At 47.3% G+C, this 18,705-nt stretch overlaps 1 protein-coding gene and 1 long non-coding RNA gene across 2 annotated transcripts in view; one reads left to right on the plus strand and one right to left on the minus strand.

Annotated features, from left to right (window-relative positions):
• ufl1 (UFM1-specific ligase 1) overlaps positions 1 to 18,705 on the plus strand; it is a 110,589-nt gene that overhangs the window by 15,167 nt on the left and 76,717 nt on the right. The window contains exons 5-7 of the mRNA XM_072499561.1: positions 7,522 to 7,636; positions 10,899 to 11,029; positions 11,998 to 12,056. Coding sequence (XP_072355662.1) covers positions 7,522 to 7,636; positions 10,899 to 11,029; positions 11,998 to 12,056 — 305 coding nt within the window. The remainder of the gene's footprint in view (positions 1 to 7,521; positions 7,637 to 10,898; positions 11,030 to 11,997; positions 12,057 to 18,705) is intronic.
• LOC140410856 (uncharacterized) overlaps positions 1 to 18,705 on the minus strand; it is an 88,407-nt gene that overhangs the window by 5,617 nt on the left and 64,085 nt on the right. The window lies entirely within an intron of this gene.

Consider the following 18,705-nt stretch of genomic DNA (forward strand, 5'->3'; position numbering starts at 1 on the left):
GACAAGAGTCAGAGAACAGAGTCTGGGAAACCAGATGCTTGTGTGATTGGAGGAGGCTACAGAAAGATGCCAAGGCCATCATGGGATTTAAACAGAAAGATGTAAATGTTTTAAACTTTTGCCATTGGCAATGGGAGCCAATGTTCATCAGCACAGGCAAGGTGATGGGTAAGTGGGACTTGATGTGAAATTAGGTAAGAGCAGTAAAATATTGGATTAGCTTAAATGGATGAATGGGTGGCTTATCTGGGCATGTTGTTTGATTAGCAGATGGGTAATGGAAAAGGTTGAAATGGGTAACGTTGAGATAGAAGTTAAAAGTATTTAAGATGTGCACTTCCGGTGGTGGCTATGAAGGAGTAAGTCGCACATTTGGTGGCTCTCGCTCAGATCGGACTTTTGGACCTTTTCCCCCGATTTTTTACCGGACTTGATTTGAAAAATCGATGATAGAGGCAATTTTGTACTGGATTCCCACATCAGTGCATGGAGAGGAGGGCTAGAAGTGCTAGCAAAGGCAGAAACAGACGGACAGAGAAGGCTTGGGCTGAAGCCGCAGAGGGAGAAAGCATGGTGGATAACCGGACTTCTGGCTTGTCGATCCACCGGTCAATGGAGCAGCTGGTGCAATTTATCCAGGAGAGCTTCACCAAGCAGAAGCGGGACTGTTTGGACCCGATTAAAGAGTCAATTGCGCAACTGGAACTTAGATTGGATGCCCAAGATCGGGCGATCCAGAAAGTAGAGAAGGTGCTGGCTGACCAGGAGGAGCATCAAACTGCAGTGGAGTTGGAGGTGGATATGCTGAGAGACCAGCAGAAAAGGCTCCTGGAGAAGGTGGAGGACCTAGAGAATAGGTCCCGCCGGCAGAACATGAGGATCGTTGGGATTCCGGAGGGGTCCGAAGGAGCAGAAGCTGGGACATACATAGCGGACATGTTCAAGAAGCTGCTGGGGGATGGGGCATTCTCCCGACCCTTGGAGGTGGACAGGGCTCGCAGAGCGCTCGCGAGGAAGCCACGAATGTGAGACACCCCCCCCCCCCGAGGGCAATGGTGGTGATATTCCACAGGTATTTGGATAAGGAGCGTATTTTATAGTGGGCCAAGCAGACACTTAGCTGTAAATGGGAGAACAGTTTCCTGCCGATCTGTCAGGACTTGAGTGCGGAGGTGGCCAGGAGAAGAGCGGGGTTTAACCAGATCAGGTCGACCCTTTTAAAGACAAAGGTGAAGTTCGGACTACTGTATCCGGGCAGTCTCTGAGTCACGTACGGGAGCAACATTTTTATTTTGAGTCGCCTGAGGAAGCGCTGGACTTCGCAAAAGAGAAAGGACTGGTGGCAGACTGAGAACTTTTGAACTTTGCTGCAACGTTCATGTTTAAAAAAAGTTTCTTGTTTTTCGTTTTGTGGATGCTGTTTATAATGTCTTCTGTATTGGTTTGGAGCCAGTTGCAGAGCTGAATGAGTTAAAGTTTACATTTGCACTGTTGGGGGATGATGGTGTGTTTGCTTAGATGCTTGATCTCTTGCTTGATCTTTTCTTTGTTTAGCATTTTTTTTCTGTTGGGCAATTGTGTTGGGATTGTTTGTCATTTGAATATGTGTGTATGAGCGGGTGGGGAGGGAACAATAGGTGAGAGAATGTCTGGCCCCAGGGTTGAGGGCCACCAAGCTAGCTGGGCGGGCTAGCTCACAGAAGCATAGTGGGGGGTGAGCAGATGTTAGGCTTATCAAAGGGATCAATTTACATTGTGCTGTTACTAGGGGGGGGGGGGGGGAGGGGGGGGGAAATGTTCTGCTGACGAGGGAGGGACTTGCTGAGGGACAGAGAGGAGGTCGGGGGTGGAGGCTGCCTGGGGGCGAGCCGGTGGCGGCGCAGGGCACTGGAGACTGGCTCAAGAAAGGTGATGGCTGATCGGCGATGAGCCCCACGGCTAAGCTGATCACCTGGAATGTACGAGGGCTAAATGGGCCAGTCAAGAGGGCACGCGTGTTCACGCATTTGAGAGGACTGAAGGCAGACGTGGTAATGCTGCAGGAGACGCACCTTCGAGTAGCTGACCGGATTAGATTAAGGGAAGGTTGGGTCGGACAGGTCTTTCACTCGGGACTCGGCTTGAAGACTGGAGGGGTCGCGATCCTGATCAATAAGCGGGTGGTGTTTGAGGCGGGAAGAATAGTTTCGGAAGTGGGAGGCAGGTACGTTATGGTCAGTGGGAAATTGGAGGGGGTGCAGGTGTAGTTTATGTGTATGCACCAAATAGGGACGATGTGAAGTTTATAAAGAGGATGCTGGGGTAGATACCGAACCTGGATTTGCATAAGTTGGTCATGGGAGGGGACTTCAACACAGTTATGGACCCTGGCTTAGACCGGTCAAGCTCAAAATCGGGCAGGGTGCCAGCAATGGCAAAAGAACTGAAAGGGTTCATGGAGCAGATGGGGAGGGTGGATCCATGGAGATTTGGACAGCTGAGGGTGAAGGAGTTCTCCTTCTACTCACACGTGCATAAAGTGTACTCCTGGATTGATTTCTTTATTCTGAGCAGGGCTCTACTGAAGGGGGTGGTGGACACAGGGTACTCGGTGATCACAATCTCAGACCATGCCCCGCACTGGGTTGACCAACTGGTTAGTAAAGACAGTAACCAGCGCCCGCACTGGAGGTTCGACGTGGGTCTTTTAGCTGACAAAAGAGGTGTGTGGGCAGCTGAGGAAATGTATTCAGAACTACCTGGAAGTCAACAACACGGGGGAAATTTCGGCAGCGGTGGTCTGGGAAGCATTGAAGGCGGTGGTTAGAGGGGAGCTGATCTCGATACAGGCCCACAGGGAGAAGGTCGACAGGGCAGAGAAGGACCGACTGGTAAAGGAGATATTGCAGGTCGACAGGAGGCATGCGGAGACCTCAGAGGCAGGACTTTTAAGGGAACGGCGGAGGCTACAGGCAGAGTTCGGCTTGTTAACCACAGGGAGGGTGGTGGAGCAGCTGAGAAAGACGAGGGGGGCGATTTATGAGCGCGGGGAGAAGGCCAGCAGAATGTTTGCACAGCAGCTTCGAAAGAGGTAGGCAGCCAGGGAGATAGGGAAAGTAAAGAATGGGGATGGGAACCTGGTTGAAAACTCAGCAGGGGTGAATAAGGCGTTTAAGGAGTTTTATAGTAGGCTGTATGGGTCGGAACCCCCAACGGGGCCGGAGGGGATGAGGCACTTCCTCGGGGGCTGAATTTCCTGAAGGTGGACAGGGAGCTGGTAGAAGGGCTGGGGGCCCCGATCAGGATGGAAGAGATAGCGGAGGGTCTGAAGGCCATGCAGTCGGGTAAAGCCCCGGGGCCGAATGGGTACTCAGTGGAGTTCTATAAAACGTTCTCTGGGATATTGGGGCCGTTGTTGATGAGGACTTTCAATGAGGCAAGGGAGAGAGGGCTGCTTCCCCCGACGATGTCACAGGCTACAGTTTCGCTGATCCTGAAGCGGGACAAGAACCCGGAGCTAAGTGAGTCCTACAGGCCGATATCCTTATTGAATGTGGACGCCAAACTGCTGGCCAAAATTTTGTCATTGAGGATTGTGTTCCGGGAATTATTGGGGTGGACGAGACGGGGTTTGTTAAGGGAAGGCAGTTGGTGGCCAATGTAAGAGGCTATTAAACATGATGCCCCCGGAAGGTGGAGGTAGTGGTCGCAATGGACGCAGAGAAGGCCTTTGATCGAGTAGAATGGGGATATCTGTGGGAGGTACTGGGACGGTTCAAATTTGTGCGGGGCTTTATTGACTAGGTCAGGTTGCCGCATCAGGCTCCTGTAGCGAGCGTACGGACGAGTAGGACAACATCGGACTATTTTAGGCTGCATCGGCGGACGAGACAGGGATGCTCCCTCTCCCCAATGTTGTTCGCGTTAGACATAGAGCCGCTGGCAATTGCACTGAGAGCCTGAGGGGGCTGGTCCGGGCGGGATGGTGGTGGGGGGCGGGGGGGGGTGTTGGACCACAGAGTCTCGCTTTACGCTGACGATCTGCTCCTGTATGTATCGGACCCAGTAGAGGGGATGGAAGAAATCATGAGGATTCTGGGGGAATTTGGCCGGTTTTCAGGGTATAAACTAAATATCTAAATATGGGGAAAAGTGAGATGTTTGCGGTCCAGGCGAGGGGACAGGAGAGGCGACTCGGGGAGCTGCCGTTTAGGGTGGTAGGGGGAAGCTTTCGGTATCTAGGCATCCAAATGGCGCGGGAATGGGAACAGCTTCACAAACTAAATCTGGCCCGACTAGTAGACCAAATGAAGGACTATTTTCAGAGGTGGGACACAAAGAACAAAGAAATGTACAGCACAGGAACAGGCCCTTCGGCCCTCCAAGCCCGTGCCGACCATGCTGCCCGACTAAACTACAATCTTCTACACTTCCTGGGTCCGTATCCCTCTATTCCCATCCTATTCATGTATTTGTCAAGATGCCCCTTAAATGTCACTATCGTCCCTGCTTCCACCACCTCCCCCGGTAGCGAGTTCCAGGCACCCACTACCCTCTGCGTAAAAAACTTGCCTCGTACATCTACTCTAAACCTTGCTCCTCTCACCTTAAACCTATGCCCCCTAGTAATTGACCCCTCTACCCTGGGGAAAAGCCTCTGACTATCCACTCTGTCTATGCCCCTCATAATTTTGTAGACCTCTATCAGGTCTCCCCTCAACTTCCTTCGTTCCAGTGAGAACAAACCGAGTTTATTCAACCGCTCCTCATAGCTAACGCCCTCCATACCAGGCAACATTCTGGTAAATCTTTTCTGCACCCTCTCTAAAGCCTCCACATCCTTCTGGTAGTGTGGCGACCAGAATTGAACACTATACTCCAAGTGTGGCCTAACTAAGGTTCTATACAGCTGCAACATGACTTGCCAATTCTTATACTCAATGCCCCGGCCAATGAAGGCAAGCATGCCGTATGCCTTCTTGACTACCTTCTCCACCTGTGTTGTCCCTTTCAATGACCTGTGGACCTGTACTCCTAGATCTCTTTGACTTTCAATACTCGTGAGGGTTCTACCATTCACTGTATATTCCCGACCTGCATTAGACCTTCCAAAATGCATTACCTCACATTTGTCCGGATTAAACCCCACCTGCCATCTCTCCGCCCAAGTCTCCAAACAACCTAAATCCTGCTGTATCCTCTGACAGTCCTCATCGCTACCGTTGTCACTAGCTGGGAGAGTGCAGATGGTGACGATCCTCCCAAGATTCCTGTTTCTGTTTCAGTGTCTCCCCATCTTTATTCCGCGGTCCTTTTTCAAACGGGTGAACAAAGTGATCACTGGCTTTGTATGGGCGGGCAAGACCCCGCGAGTAAAAAGGGGGATGCTTGAGCGGAGCCAGGGAGAGGGCGGGCTGGGGCTGCCAAACTTCAGTAAATACTATTGGACGGCGAATATAGCCATTATCAGGAAGTGGGTAGTGGGGAGGAGGGTTGGCTTCATGTAAGGGCACCAGCTTAGGGGCATTGATAACGGCGCCTCTGCCGTTGCCGCCAGCACGGTACTCCACCAGCCCCGTGGTGGTGGTGGCCCTGAGAGTCTGGGGGCAATGGAGGAGACATGTGGGAGCGGAGGGAGCATCGATTTGGTCTCCAATCTGTAATAATCACCATTTTGCCCTGGGAAGGATGGACAGGGCGTTTCGGAGATGGCAGAGAGCAGGATTGAGAGGATGGGGGATATGTTTATCGAGGGGAGCTTTCCTAGCTTGAGGGAGCTGGAGAAGAAATTTGGATTGGTGAGGGGAAATTAATTCAGGTACCTTCAGGCGCGGGACGTCTTACGCAGGCAGGTTTCAACCTTCCCGCTCCTACCACCAAGGGGGATACAGGACAGGGTAGTTTCCAGAGGGTGGGTGGGAGAAGGGAGGGTCTCTGACATTTACAAGGAACTTATGGGGTCAGAGGAGATGCAGACTGAGGAGCTGGGAGGAGATAGAGGATGGTCTATGGGCGGACGAGTTGAGTAGAGTCAACGTGTCCACAACGTGTGCCAGGCTCAGCCTGATACAATTCAAGGTCGTTCACCGGGCTCACATGACAGTGGCCCGGATGAGCAGGTTCTTTGGGGTAGAAGATAGGTGTGCAAAGTGTGCGGGAGGGCCAGCGAACCATGTCCAAAGCTTAGGGGATTCTGGCAAGGGTTTGCAGATGTCATGTCCACGGTGTTAAAAACAAGGGTTGCACCGAGTTCAGAGGTGGCGATTTTCGGGATGTCGGAAGATCCGTGAATCCAGGCGGAGAAAGAGGCAGACGTTCTGGCCTTTGCTTCCCTGGTAGCCCGGATACGGATATTATTAGCTTGGAGGGACTCAAAGCCCCCGAAGTTGGAGACCTGGCTATCTGTCATGGCTAGCTTTCTCTGTTTGGAGAAAATCAAGATCGCACTGAGAGGGTCAATGTTGGGGTTCGCCCGGAGTGTGGCAACCATTCGTCAACCTCTTTGCGGAAAATTAATCGTCAGCAGTAAGTTTAGTTTAGAGTAGGGGGTTAATAAAGGTGGGACCTGTAAGGGAGAAAGACGGCTTTTGCATTATGTTTATAGATTCATGTACATTGTTTATTTTGTTGTTGTTGTAAAACCAAAATATACCTCAATCAAATGTTTATTAAAAAAAACTGCTTAAGATGTAAAGGATATGTGGTTGGCAGCTCAGCTCAAAGTCAAACAAGATGTCGAATTTATAGACATTCTAATTTAACCTGAAACTGTGGCTGGGTATGAGGACTGAATCTGTGTTGAAGTTATGGAGTTTATCATAGACGCTATGGCATCAGTCTTTCCAATGTTTACTTCAGTGGGAATGAAAATTAGTCGGGGTGCAAAGTAGGTAGCGAGTTCACTACAGGCCGAGTGTCCTTTTATCTGTAATTCCAAAAAACACACTTTTTTGAACCTCATTGGCTTTCATCGCACACGGGAAGTCTAATTGTTTGTCTGCACTGTTTACCTTGCCGCTTTTTGTGGAGAACATGTAAGAAAGAAACTTATTACATGTACCCTGTATTCCTTCATCAGTTATACATGTTACTTTTCTTACCATTTTATTTACTTTAGACCACGCCTAGCCTATTGTAGTAAGTTTATATGCTGTTTCCAAAAACCGAAGTTACCTGAGATCCAAAATGCAGTCGGCCCCGAGGGTTTTGAATAAAGGATACTCAATTTGTAATACCTGTTTCTAAGTAATCACGCTAAAATAACCACAACAAATTTTTTTTTTTCTTCAACCTTTTACCCCAAATAAATTAAACATTATGAACAACTGGATCTGAGGAAAACTGACAAGTATTTAATAACCAACCATGCAGTTATCACAGCATTTTGAAAATTTTAATTTCACAATATGGCACTGGTGCATATTCATAATTATTGTAGAAATCAATGCTTGTTTGAAGTCTGTGTTACTCTGCAGTCAAATGAGTATTTTAAATAAGCTCGAAACATAAAGACAGAATGTAATATTTCTGTCACTTACTCAGAACCTACCTGGATCAGATGGCTGAAGAGGTAAATGACCGACTGCAGGAAGCTGGACAAGTGACTCTAGCAGAGCTTTGTAAATTGTATGACCTTCCAGCTGACTTTCTAACAGAGGTGAGTAGATACTATCCCATCCATTGCAATTAAAATGTTTGGGATAGCTAATGTACAGTAGTAAGGAAAGGATCAAGCAGTAAATGTAATGCTTCACTGACTATTTCTAACGATTTATTATTAATTACCTCCAATTTCCCAGGTAATAAAACTGGCTTGGTGTGTTACTAAGATCGATAGCCTTGAGTAATCAGTTGCAGTGGGACCACAAGCCTTGATAAGTTGGAATTCTTGTATATGGACTATAAAAGATGAAGGGCTTGCAAATGAGGGATGTTAAAAACTGGTGATGCTGGATAACCTATCCTGTGGCCCTTTACGGGTTCCTTTGAGGTTGTATGCTGTGTATCAAGAATGCTGTACACATGAGTTGCTCAATGTGTACAATGGAGAAGAATCAAGGTCCATCCAGCTTTTCTTCTATCATTCTGGTAATAGCATGAAATGTGCTTAGATAAGCTGACCAGAAACTTTAGAAAGAGGTGAGTTAATTTCAGTCCCACAAAATTTGCACAGCATTTGATGAACAGAGGTCCTAAAGCTTCTGCAATCTTTCCCCAACACCTCCCCTGCCCCTGGACTTGGGATCCTGTAAAAAAACCATAAGTATTGAAAATCTGAAATAGCAGTCAACAAAGCAAAATGTACAGCAAGTTTGTCAGCCTTTGAAAGAAGGCTAAGTTATCTTTATTCTGAGGGTTTCAGGGTTAACTTTATTCTGAAGAAAGGCTGCATCTAAACTCATGAAATATCTCCACATTCCTGAGATAGTGTAGCTCCAACAACACTTGAAGCTTAAAACCCATCCAGAACAAGTAGTTTGCTTGATTGGCACCTTATTCAGCTGCTTAAAACGTGCACTCTGTGCACCCGATACACAGTAGCAACAGTGCATACTACCTACGAGGTGCACTGCAGCAAGCAAGGCTCCTTTGACAACATATTCTAAACATATGGGGCACGATTCTCCAACCCCCCACCGGGTCGGAGAATCGCCGGGGGTTGGCGTGAATCCAGCCCCCGCCGTGTCCCGAATTCTCCGCCACCAGAGATTCGGCGGGGGCGGGAATCGCGCCGGTTGGTGGGGGCGGGATTTGCGCCAGTCGGCGGGCCCACCCCCGGCGGTTCTCCGGCCCGCGATGGGCCCGGCGTGGATTAAACCTCCTTTTGAACGGCGGGACAAGGCGGGTGGGCTCCGGGATCCTGGGGCGGGGGGGGGAAGATCTGGCGAAGGCGGAAGAAAAAGCGTGCCCCCACGGCACAGGTCCGCCCGCGGATTGGTGGGTCTCGATCGCGGGCCAGGCCACCGTGGGGGCACTCTTTTTCTTCCGCCTTCGCCATAGTCTTCACTATGGCGGAGGCGGAAGAGACCCCGTCCCCTGCTCATGCGCGGGGATGGCGTCAGCAGCCGCTGACGCTCCCGCGCAAGTGTCATCCGGCGAAGACCTTACGGCGCCGGCTGGCATGGCGCCAAAGGCCTTTCCCGCCAGCCGGCCAAGCGGAAACCACTCCAGCGCGGGCCTAGCCCCTCAAGGTGAGGGCTTGGCCCCTAAGGTGCGGAGACTTCCGCACCTTTGGGGCGGCCCGCCGCCGGAGTGGTTCCCGCCACTCTATTACGCCAGAACCCCCCGCCCCGCCGGGCAGGGGATAATCCCGCCCATGATTTCTACCACGCAGAACAACAGTTTCCCACTCCCCTCCCCCAAGTTATGCAATATCAGAGCGTGAAATTATGTCACCATTGTGTTGCAGATTAAAATCTCTCTTTTGCTGTAGCTATATCACATGGACTGCAAATGTTCAAGAAGGTGGGTCACCACCACCTTTCCCAACAGAAATGAGGAACATTAGCCTAGCCAGTTACACTAGTGTCCCAGAAAGAATTCAATAAACAACTGCTGCCTCTCAAAAGCCAGCTCATTATCGACTGCCGATCTTGCCCCTCACGGCATGGTGACACAGTGGTTATCACTGCTGCCTTCCAGTTCAAGGATCCCGAGTTCAAATCCAGCCTCGGGTGACTGTCTGTGTGGAGTTGGCACTTTGTTCCCATGTCTGCGTGGGTTTCTTCCGGGTGCTCCGGTTTCCTCCCACAGTCCAAAGATGTGCAGGTTAGGTGGATTGCCCATGTTAAATTGTCCCTTAGTACCAAAGGTTAGGTGGGGTTACAGAGATAGGGTGGAAGCGTGGTCTTAAGCTTAAGTACGATGCTCTTTCCAAAGGCCGGTGCAGACATGATGGGTCGAATGGTCTCCATGGGCACTAAATTCTATGAGTATACACTTGCAGCCTTTTGAGAGCTGTTATTGGTTATGCTGCTGAAGTTTGATACTGCAACAGGCTATTGTGGACCATAATTTCTCCCCAAACTTTCAGGACAACATACATCTCTACATCTGCTAATGGACGTTCCTGTCCGAAGGTTTCCAGCCAATTAAAAACCTGGCAAGAACTTGAGGTGCATGACGAATTATGGCCCTCTGCACCACACCCCATAGGCCTAGTAGAACAGAAAGATTATCAAGGCAAATGGGCAGGAGAAATCAGGGAGAAAGAGAAAGGAAGGCAACAAGTGAGTTGTATGTGACCGAGAAATGGAAATTGAAAAAAGGAGAATAATCATTTGGGAAAGAGGATAGCATTGGTGCAAATAACGAATGATAGTGAAATGAGGCCGGAGGGAAAACTGGAGCTATTGAGAGATGGATGGAGAGATAAATCGAGGGAAGAAGACCAATGAAATCACAAATCCAGACCGAGAGATCAGTGATGAGCAGCATGTGGGTAGCAAAGCTGTTAAAAACAATGCTGTTGGGCTTAAGAGCAACAGAATTTGATGGGTCGAATTTTCCATGCAACCCGCCACGTGTTTTGAGGAGCTGGCCGGCCATTGGCCGGTGGCGGGATCTTCTGGTCCCACCATTGTTAACGGGGTCTCCCATTTAATGCCACCAAAACCCGCGATGGGGACGTGCCATTGGCGTGACTGGAATGTCCCACCGATATTAGCGGCTGGAAAACTCGTCCTGTTAGGAAATTCAGCCTCACTTCAGGAAGGGAACACAAATCACTTTTGCAGTATAATATTTCTATGTTTATGAAATGACACATCCTTTGACTTAACCAGGGCAGATAAATGGCTAAATTGTTCACTTTCCAAAATGCATTCAACAAACGTTTTCTGAAAATCCTGTGTTTTTACAAAATCTAAATTGCTTCTGTGCATCCTTTGCATTTACATTTTTAAATTTAATTTTTAAAGGTATTGTCACAGCGCCTAGGCAACATTATAAATGGACAGATGGACACTTATGACCGCGGAGTCATCTTCACTGATGCTTTTGTTGCTCAACATAAGGCACGGGTTCGTGGGCTTTTCAGTGCAGTAACCAGGTCAGATTTAAGGCATTATACTTTATTATCCACACAATTAAGGAGAAAAGTAAGACTTTACAACATGAACTAATAGACCTAAAATGTGCATATTCCAATTTATAATAATAAATATTGTTTATTTTCAAAAGTAGGCTTCAATGAAATTACTGTAAAAAGCCCCTAGTCGCCACATTCTGGCGTCTGTTCTGGGAGGCCGGTACGGGAATTTCTATTGGTAAAATATTTCGGATGAATGTGATCGAACCCTGCTCACAACATGAATACCTGTAATTCCACTTTACTATTATCCTCGAAGTCTGCTCTTTTCAATAGCTAGCTATTCATTTTAGACCTGTAATTTTGTATTATCAACTGCATTTGTTAACTTACATTATGTACACTTGATTCTGACTGTATTTTTTCCCTGCACTGTTCAGGATGAATTCTAGATTATCAGTATAATCACAATGTTTATTTTGTACTTATTGTATGCTAGAGTGAATTCCTCTTGCTACTTTGTTGGTCCAGGAATCTGCTTTGTGAGGGGGAAAAACAGCTCTCTTTCAGTTTTTCAGGTTATCAATTATACAAACATTTATATGCCAGCTATATTGCATTGCCTGTTATAACAATAATTCAAGTCCGCTTTTAAAATCGTATTTGTCCCTGTGATATTTGCAGTGTGTTGCATCATTTTGGAGGAGATCGGTTTTTGCAAATAAAGTAGCTTTCTTCTTTGAAACTTAAAGGACGTTTTGGTCTGGTTTTATTTATCCTTTTGTAATTATTTACATATTCAATTAATTGACAATTCTGTAAATGTGAGATTATCTGCTGTTTTGATTGGGAAAACCATACATTAATCAGACAGTTCTTGGCATGTTAGTATGTTGAGCTTGAATTCAGAGGGAAGTATGTGTCTATGTGTGTTACGCATAAAATGTAGTACATTTTAAAATGGGATTTTTAATGTTCTTTGTCAACAGGCCAACACCAATAAGCTCTTTGATAACTCAATATAAATTTCAGGAACATCTTCTTTACTGTAAGTTGGCAATGGAATTATACAATGTTACAAAGAGAGAATTTGTACTGAAATGCAGTTAAGTAAAAAAGTAAAGTAAATTACGTCACCATAATCCCAGATGACCATAGGCTGCTTTAGCCTTTTGACAGGGAGAGCTGACTAGTGGTGAGTTAATCTGAGGATCACCACACCTCAGGCGAGGGACAAGGTTGAGAAAGCAAGGCCTTTATGAATAACCTCAGGTTATTGAACCCGCACTGTTGGCCTCGCTCTGCGTCGCAAACCAGCTGTCCTGCCAAATGAGCTAAATCGTTGGCTGGGCAGCTGGTTTGTGATGTAGAGCGAGTAGTTAAGTAGGCAACACTTATTTATATGCAGAAGTGATCTTGCAGCGTAACGCTTGAAGTAATACTGTTCAATTAAGAATATTGCGCCTCAAGTATAATAACCTATTAAAATCATTCCCAGTGAAGTCCATTTTATTTAGTTGTCTGCATACAGAGAAATAAACCACAGCACAATGAGAAACTCTATCGTATCTTGATAAAAATAGTCACTGCATTGTTTTGGTATTGAGCTCAGATTGTTTTGACTCTAATAAAGTGTGGGTTATTTGAGTACAAGCAGTAGTGGTACAACAAAGAGCTACTGCTGAAATTAAAGCCATGAAGCATATTGATCTGACAAATGAATGTTTCCCTCTCCTCCAGCATTGTCTTCCTCTCTCTCAACTATCATTATCACCCTCTTGCCCTTTTTTTAAACTCAATCTTCTGACCTCTCTGCAGCCTTTGGCATGATCTACACTATCCTCCAAGCACAAATCAGTGGAACTACCTCATTTGGTTCCACTTTTACCTACCCAATCTTAACCAGAGCATCTCTACCATGACTTCTCTTCCACTGTGGCACCAACACCTCAGGAATTACCCGAGGATCCATCTTTGGCCATCTTCTTTTAATTATTAACATACTACCCCTTCATTACGTCATCTTCCTTTCCATCTCCTGTCTCGATTCCTCCACCACTAGTGTGTTGTCGCAGTTTGCACAACGTCCTGGCTTGGATGTATTTCAGTTTCCTCCATTTAAATATTGGGAAGATCACAGAATACTATAGTGCAGAAGAGGCCCTTCGGCCCATCGAGTCTGCTCCGATGCATGAAAGGCCTTGACCTGCCCACCTAATCCCACTTGCCAGCACTTGGCCCATAGCCTTGAATGTTATGGCAAGCCAAGTACTCATCCAGGTAAAGGATGTGAGGCGTCCCGCCTCTACCACCCTCCCAGGCAGTGCATTCCAGACCGTCAGCACTCTCAGGGTAAAAAGGTTTTTCCTCAAATCTCCCCTAAACCTCCCATCCCTTACTTTGAACTTGTGTCCCCTCGTAACTGGCCCTTCAACTAAGGAGAACAGCTGCTCCCTATCCAGCCTGTCCATGCGACTCATAATCTTTTACACCTCAATCAGGTCACCCCTCAGTCTTCTCAACTCCAGAGAAAACAACCTAAACCTATCCAACCTCTCTTTCTAACTTAAATGTTCCATCCCAGGCAACATTCTGGTGAATCTTCTCTGCACCCCCTCCAATGCAATTACATTCTTCCTATAATGTGGCATACAGAATTGCACACAATGCTCCAGCTGTGGCCTCACCAAAGTTTTATACAGCTCCATCATGACCTCCCTGTTTTTGTAATCTATGCCCCGATTGATAAAAGGGAGTGTCACATATGCCTTTTTCACCACCCGATTAACCTCCCCTTCTGCCTTCAGAGCTCTATGGACAAACGCACCAAGGTCCCTTTGTTCTTCGGAACTTCCCAGTGTCGGACCTTTCATAGTGTACTTTCTTGTCAAATTATTCCTTCCAAAGTGTAACACCCTCATTTTTCAGGGTTAATTCCATCTGCCTCATATCTGCACATTTGACCATCCCGCCTATATCTTCCTGTAACCCTTTTCACTCAGTCTCACTGTTGACCACCTGGCCAATCTTTGCTTCATCTGCCGACTTTCTAATCCTACATCATAAACCCTTGCCACTGATTCCATCCCCCTTCTCAGAAACCTGGGACAGACCTTTCACAGCCTCAGCATTCAGTGTGGACTTGAGTTGAGCTTCTCACTCCATATCCTCTCCATAAAGGCTGCCTATTTTCACCTCCATAACATTGCTTGCCACCTCTCCAGCCTCAGCCCACCTACTGGTGAAAGCGTCACTCCTACCTTTGTCACTCCAAGATTCAACTATTTGCTGAATTTGGTGCATTTGAGTGCTATAGTGAGAGTTTGGTGACTAAGGAAGTATAAGGCTTCATTTTTATCTAAAGTCTAGTCTTTTATTTAGTTAATTAACATAAAAGTTGCTGTTTGGTTTCGAAGAAGGTGAATTTTCAATCAGCTTTAAACAAAGGTTCTACTTGTAGGTACTTGCAGCTGGAGCTTGTTAATTAGTTAATTGGATTAGGCCAGTTTTCAGAGGCTAGATTCACAGTATAAAAGTGATCCCCTACAGTGCAGACCTTGTTTGCACTGAGTGCTGAATTTGGTGCATTCGAGTGCTGTAGTGAGAGTTTGGTGGCTGAGGGAGTGCTGAATTTGGTGCATTTGAGTGCTATAGTGAGAGTTTGGTGACTGAGGGAGTGCTGAATTTGGTGCATTTGAGTGCGATAGTGAGAGTTTGGTGACTGAGGGAGTTAGGTGAGGAGGGAGTAAGGTGCTCCTTTCATTTTGTTTCCTACATTTCCGCAAAGAGCGAGAAGGGAGCCAGGAGTTTACAGAGAGTGCAGCTGACTGGGAGCAGAGTCGGAGGGCGGAGGTCTAGTTGGTCCACAGGGCAGTTATATTCTGTAATGTAAGTGGGGATGGAGGCTAGGCCAGTTGCATGCTCCTCCTGTAGGATGTGGGTGGTGAGGGACACCACCGCTGTCCCCGCTGACTTTACCTGTGGGAAATGCACCCAACTCCAGCTCCTCAGAGACGGTGTTACGGAACTGGAGCTGGATGAATAGAAAAGCAATAGTAGGAGGAGATTCAATGGTTAGGGGAATAGATAGGAGTTAGGGGAATAGTGGTCGCGGGCGAGACCCCCGGAAGGTATGTTGCCTCCCGGGTGCCAGGGCCAGGAATGTCTCGGATCGTGTCTTCAGGATCCTTAAGGGGGAGGGTGAGCAGCCAGAAGTCGTGGTGCACATTGGTACCAACGACGTAGGTAGGAAAAGGGGTGTGGAGGTAATAAACGAGTTTAGGGAGTTAGGCTGGAAGTAAAAAGCCAGGACAGACAGAGTTGTCATCTCTGGTTTGTTGCCGGTGCCACGTGATAGCGAGGCTAGGTATAGGGAGAGAGTGCAGCTGAACACGTAGCTGCAGAAATGGTGTAGGAGGGAGGGCTTCAGGTATTTGGATAATTGGAGCGCATTCTGGGGAAGGTGGGACCTGTACAAGCAGGACGGGTTGCATCTGAACCAGAGGGGCACCAATATCCTGAGAGGGAGGTTTTCTAGTACTCTTCCGGAGGGTTTAAACTAATTTGGCAGGGGAATGGGAACCGGATTTGTAGTCCAGCAACTAAGGTAGCCGATATTCAGGACGCCAAAGCGTGTAGTGAGGCAGTGGAGAAAGGAACACTGACAAAGGAGAGTACTTGCAGATACTGAGATGGGTTGAAGTGTGTATACTTCAACGCAAGAAGCATCAGGAATAAGGTGGGTGAACTTAAGGCATGGATCGGTACTTGGGACTACGATGTGGTGGCCATCACGGAAACTTGGATAGAAGAGGGGCAGAAATGGTTGTTGGAGGTCCCTGGTTATAGATGTTTAAATAAGATTAGGGAGGGTGGTAAAAGAGGTGGGGGGGTGGCATTGTTAATTAGAGATAGTATAACAGCTGCAGAAAGGCAGTTCGAGGAGTATCCGCCTACTGAGGTAGTATGGGTTGAAGTCAGAAATAGGAAAGGAGCAGTCACCTTGTTAGGAGTTTTCTATAGGCCCCCCAATAGTAGCAGAGATGTGGAGGAACAGATTGGGAAACAGATTTTGGAAAGGTGCAGAAGTCACAGGGTAGTAGTCATGGGTGACTTCAACTTCCCAAACATTGAGTGGAAACTCTTTAGATCAAATAGTTTGGATGGGGTGGTGTTTGTGCAGTGTGTCCAGGAAGCTTTTCTAACACAGTATGTAGATTGTCCAACCAGGGGGAGGCCATATTGGATTTGGTACTTGGTAATGAACCAGGGCAAGTCATAGATTTGTTAGTGGGGGAGCATTTTGGAGATAATGACCACAATTCTGTGACTTTCACTTTAGTAATGGAGAGGGATAGGTGCGTGCAACAGGGCAAGGTTTACAATTGGGGGAAGGGTAAATACAATTTTGTCAGCCAAGAATTGAAGTGCATAAATTGGGAACATAGGCTGTCAGGGAAGGACACAAGTGAAATGTGGAACTTGTTCAAGGAACAGGTACTATGTGTCCTTGATATGTATGTCCCTGTCAGGCAGGGAAGAGATGGTCGAGTGAGGGAACCATGGTTGACAAGAGAGGTTGAATGTCTTGTTAAGAGGAAGAAGGAGACTTATGTAAGGCTGAGGAAACAAGGTTCAGACAGGGCGCTGGAGGGATACAAGATAGCCAGGAGGGAACTGAAGAAAGGGATTAGGAGAGCTAAGCGAGGGCATGAACAATCTTTGGCGGGTAGAATCAAGGAAAACCCCAAGGCCTTTTCCACATATATGAGAAATATGGGAATGACTAGAGCGAGGGTAGGTCCGATCAAGGACAGTAGCGGGAGATTGTGTATTGAGTCTGAAGAGATAGGAGAGGTCTTGAACGAGTACTTTTCTTCAGTATTTACAAATGAGAGGGGCCATATTGTTGGAGAGGACAGTGTGAAACAGACTGGTAAGCTCGAGGAAATACTTGTTAGGAAGGAAGATGTGTTGGGCATTTTGAAAAACTTGAGGATAGACAAATCCCCCGGGCCTGACGGGATATATCCAAGGATTCTATGGGAAGCAAGAGATGAAAGTGCAGAGCCGTTGGCAATGATCTTTTCGTCCTCACTGTCAACAGGGGTGGTACCAGGGGATTGGAGAGTGGAGAATGTTGTGCCCCTGTTCAAAAAAGGGACTAGGGATAACCCTGGGAATTACAGGCCAGTTAGTCTTACTTCGGTGGTAGGCAAAGTAATGGAAAGGGTACTGAAGGATAGGATTTCTGAGCATCTGGAAAGACACGGCTTGATTAGGGATAGTCAGCACGGATTTGTGAGGGGTAGGTCTTGCCTTACAAGTCTTATTGAATTCTTTGAGGAGGTGACCAAGCATGTGGATGAAGGTAAAGCAGTGGATGTAGTGTACATGGATTTTAGTAAGGCATTTGATAAGGTTCCCCATGGTAGGCTTTTGCAGAAAGTAAGGAGGCATGGGATAGTGGGAAATTTGGCCAGTTGGATAACGAACTGGCTAACCGATAGAAGTCAGAGAGTGGTGGTGGATGGCAAATATTCAGCCTGGATCCCAGTTACCAGTGGCATCCCGCAGGGATCAGTTCTGGATCCTCTGCTGTTTGGGATTTTCATTAATGACTTGGATGAGGGAGTTGAAGGGTGGGTCAGTGAATTTGCAGACGATACGAAGGTTGGTGGAGTTGTGGATAGTGAGGAGGGCTGTTGTCGGCTGCAAAGAGACATAGATAGGATGCAGAGCTGGGCTGAGAAGTGGCAGATGGAGTTTAACCCTGAAACGTGTGAGGTTGTCCATTTTGGAAGGACAAATATGAATGCGGAATACAGGGTTAACAGTAGAGTTCTTGGCAATGTGGAGGAGCAGAGAGATCTTGGGGTCTATGTTCATACATCTTTGAAAGTTGCCACTCAAGTGGATAGAGCTGTGAAGAAGGCATATGGTGTGCTAGCGTTCATTAACAGAGAGATTGAATTTAAGAGCCGGGAGGTCATGATGCAGCTGTACAAAACTTTGGTAAGGCCACATTTGGAGTACTGTGTACAGTTCTGGTTGCCTCATTTTAGGAAGGATGTGGAAGCTTTGGAAAAGGTGCAAAGGAGATTTACAAGGATGTTGCCTGGAATGGAGAGTAGGTCTTATGAGGAAAGGTTAAGGGTGCTAGGCCTTTTCTCATTAGAACGGAGAAGGATGAGGGGCGACTTGATAGAGGTTTATAAGATGATCCGGGGAATAGATAGAGTAGACAGTCAGAGACTTTTTCCCCGGGTGGAACAAACCATTACAAGGGGACATAAATTTAAGGTGAATGGTGGAATATATCGGGGGGATGTCAGAGGTAGGTTCTTTACCCAGAGAGTAGTGGGGGCATGGAATGCACTGCCTGTGGAAGTAGTTGAGTCGGAAACATTAGGGACCTTCAAGCAGCCATTGGATAGGTACATGGATTACTGTAGAATGATATAGTCTGAATTAATTTGTTCTCAAGGGCAGCACGGTAGCATTGTGGAAAGCACAATTGCTTCACAGCTCCAGGGTCCCAGGTTCGATTCCAGCTTGGGTCACTGTCTGTGCGGAGTCTGCACATCCTCCCCGTGGGTTTCCTCCGGGTGCTCCGGTTTCCTCCCACAGTCCAAAGATGTGCAGGTTAGGTGGATTGGCCATGATAAATTGCCCTTAGTGTCCAAAATTGCCCTTAG

Source organism: Scyliorhinus torazame, chromosome 4 (assembly GCF_047496885.1).
Source record: "Scyliorhinus torazame isolate Kashiwa2021f chromosome 4, sScyTor2.1, whole genome shotgun sequence".
NCBI lineage: Eukaryota > Metazoa > Chordata > Chondrichthyes > Carcharhiniformes > Scyliorhinidae > Scyliorhinus > Scyliorhinus torazame.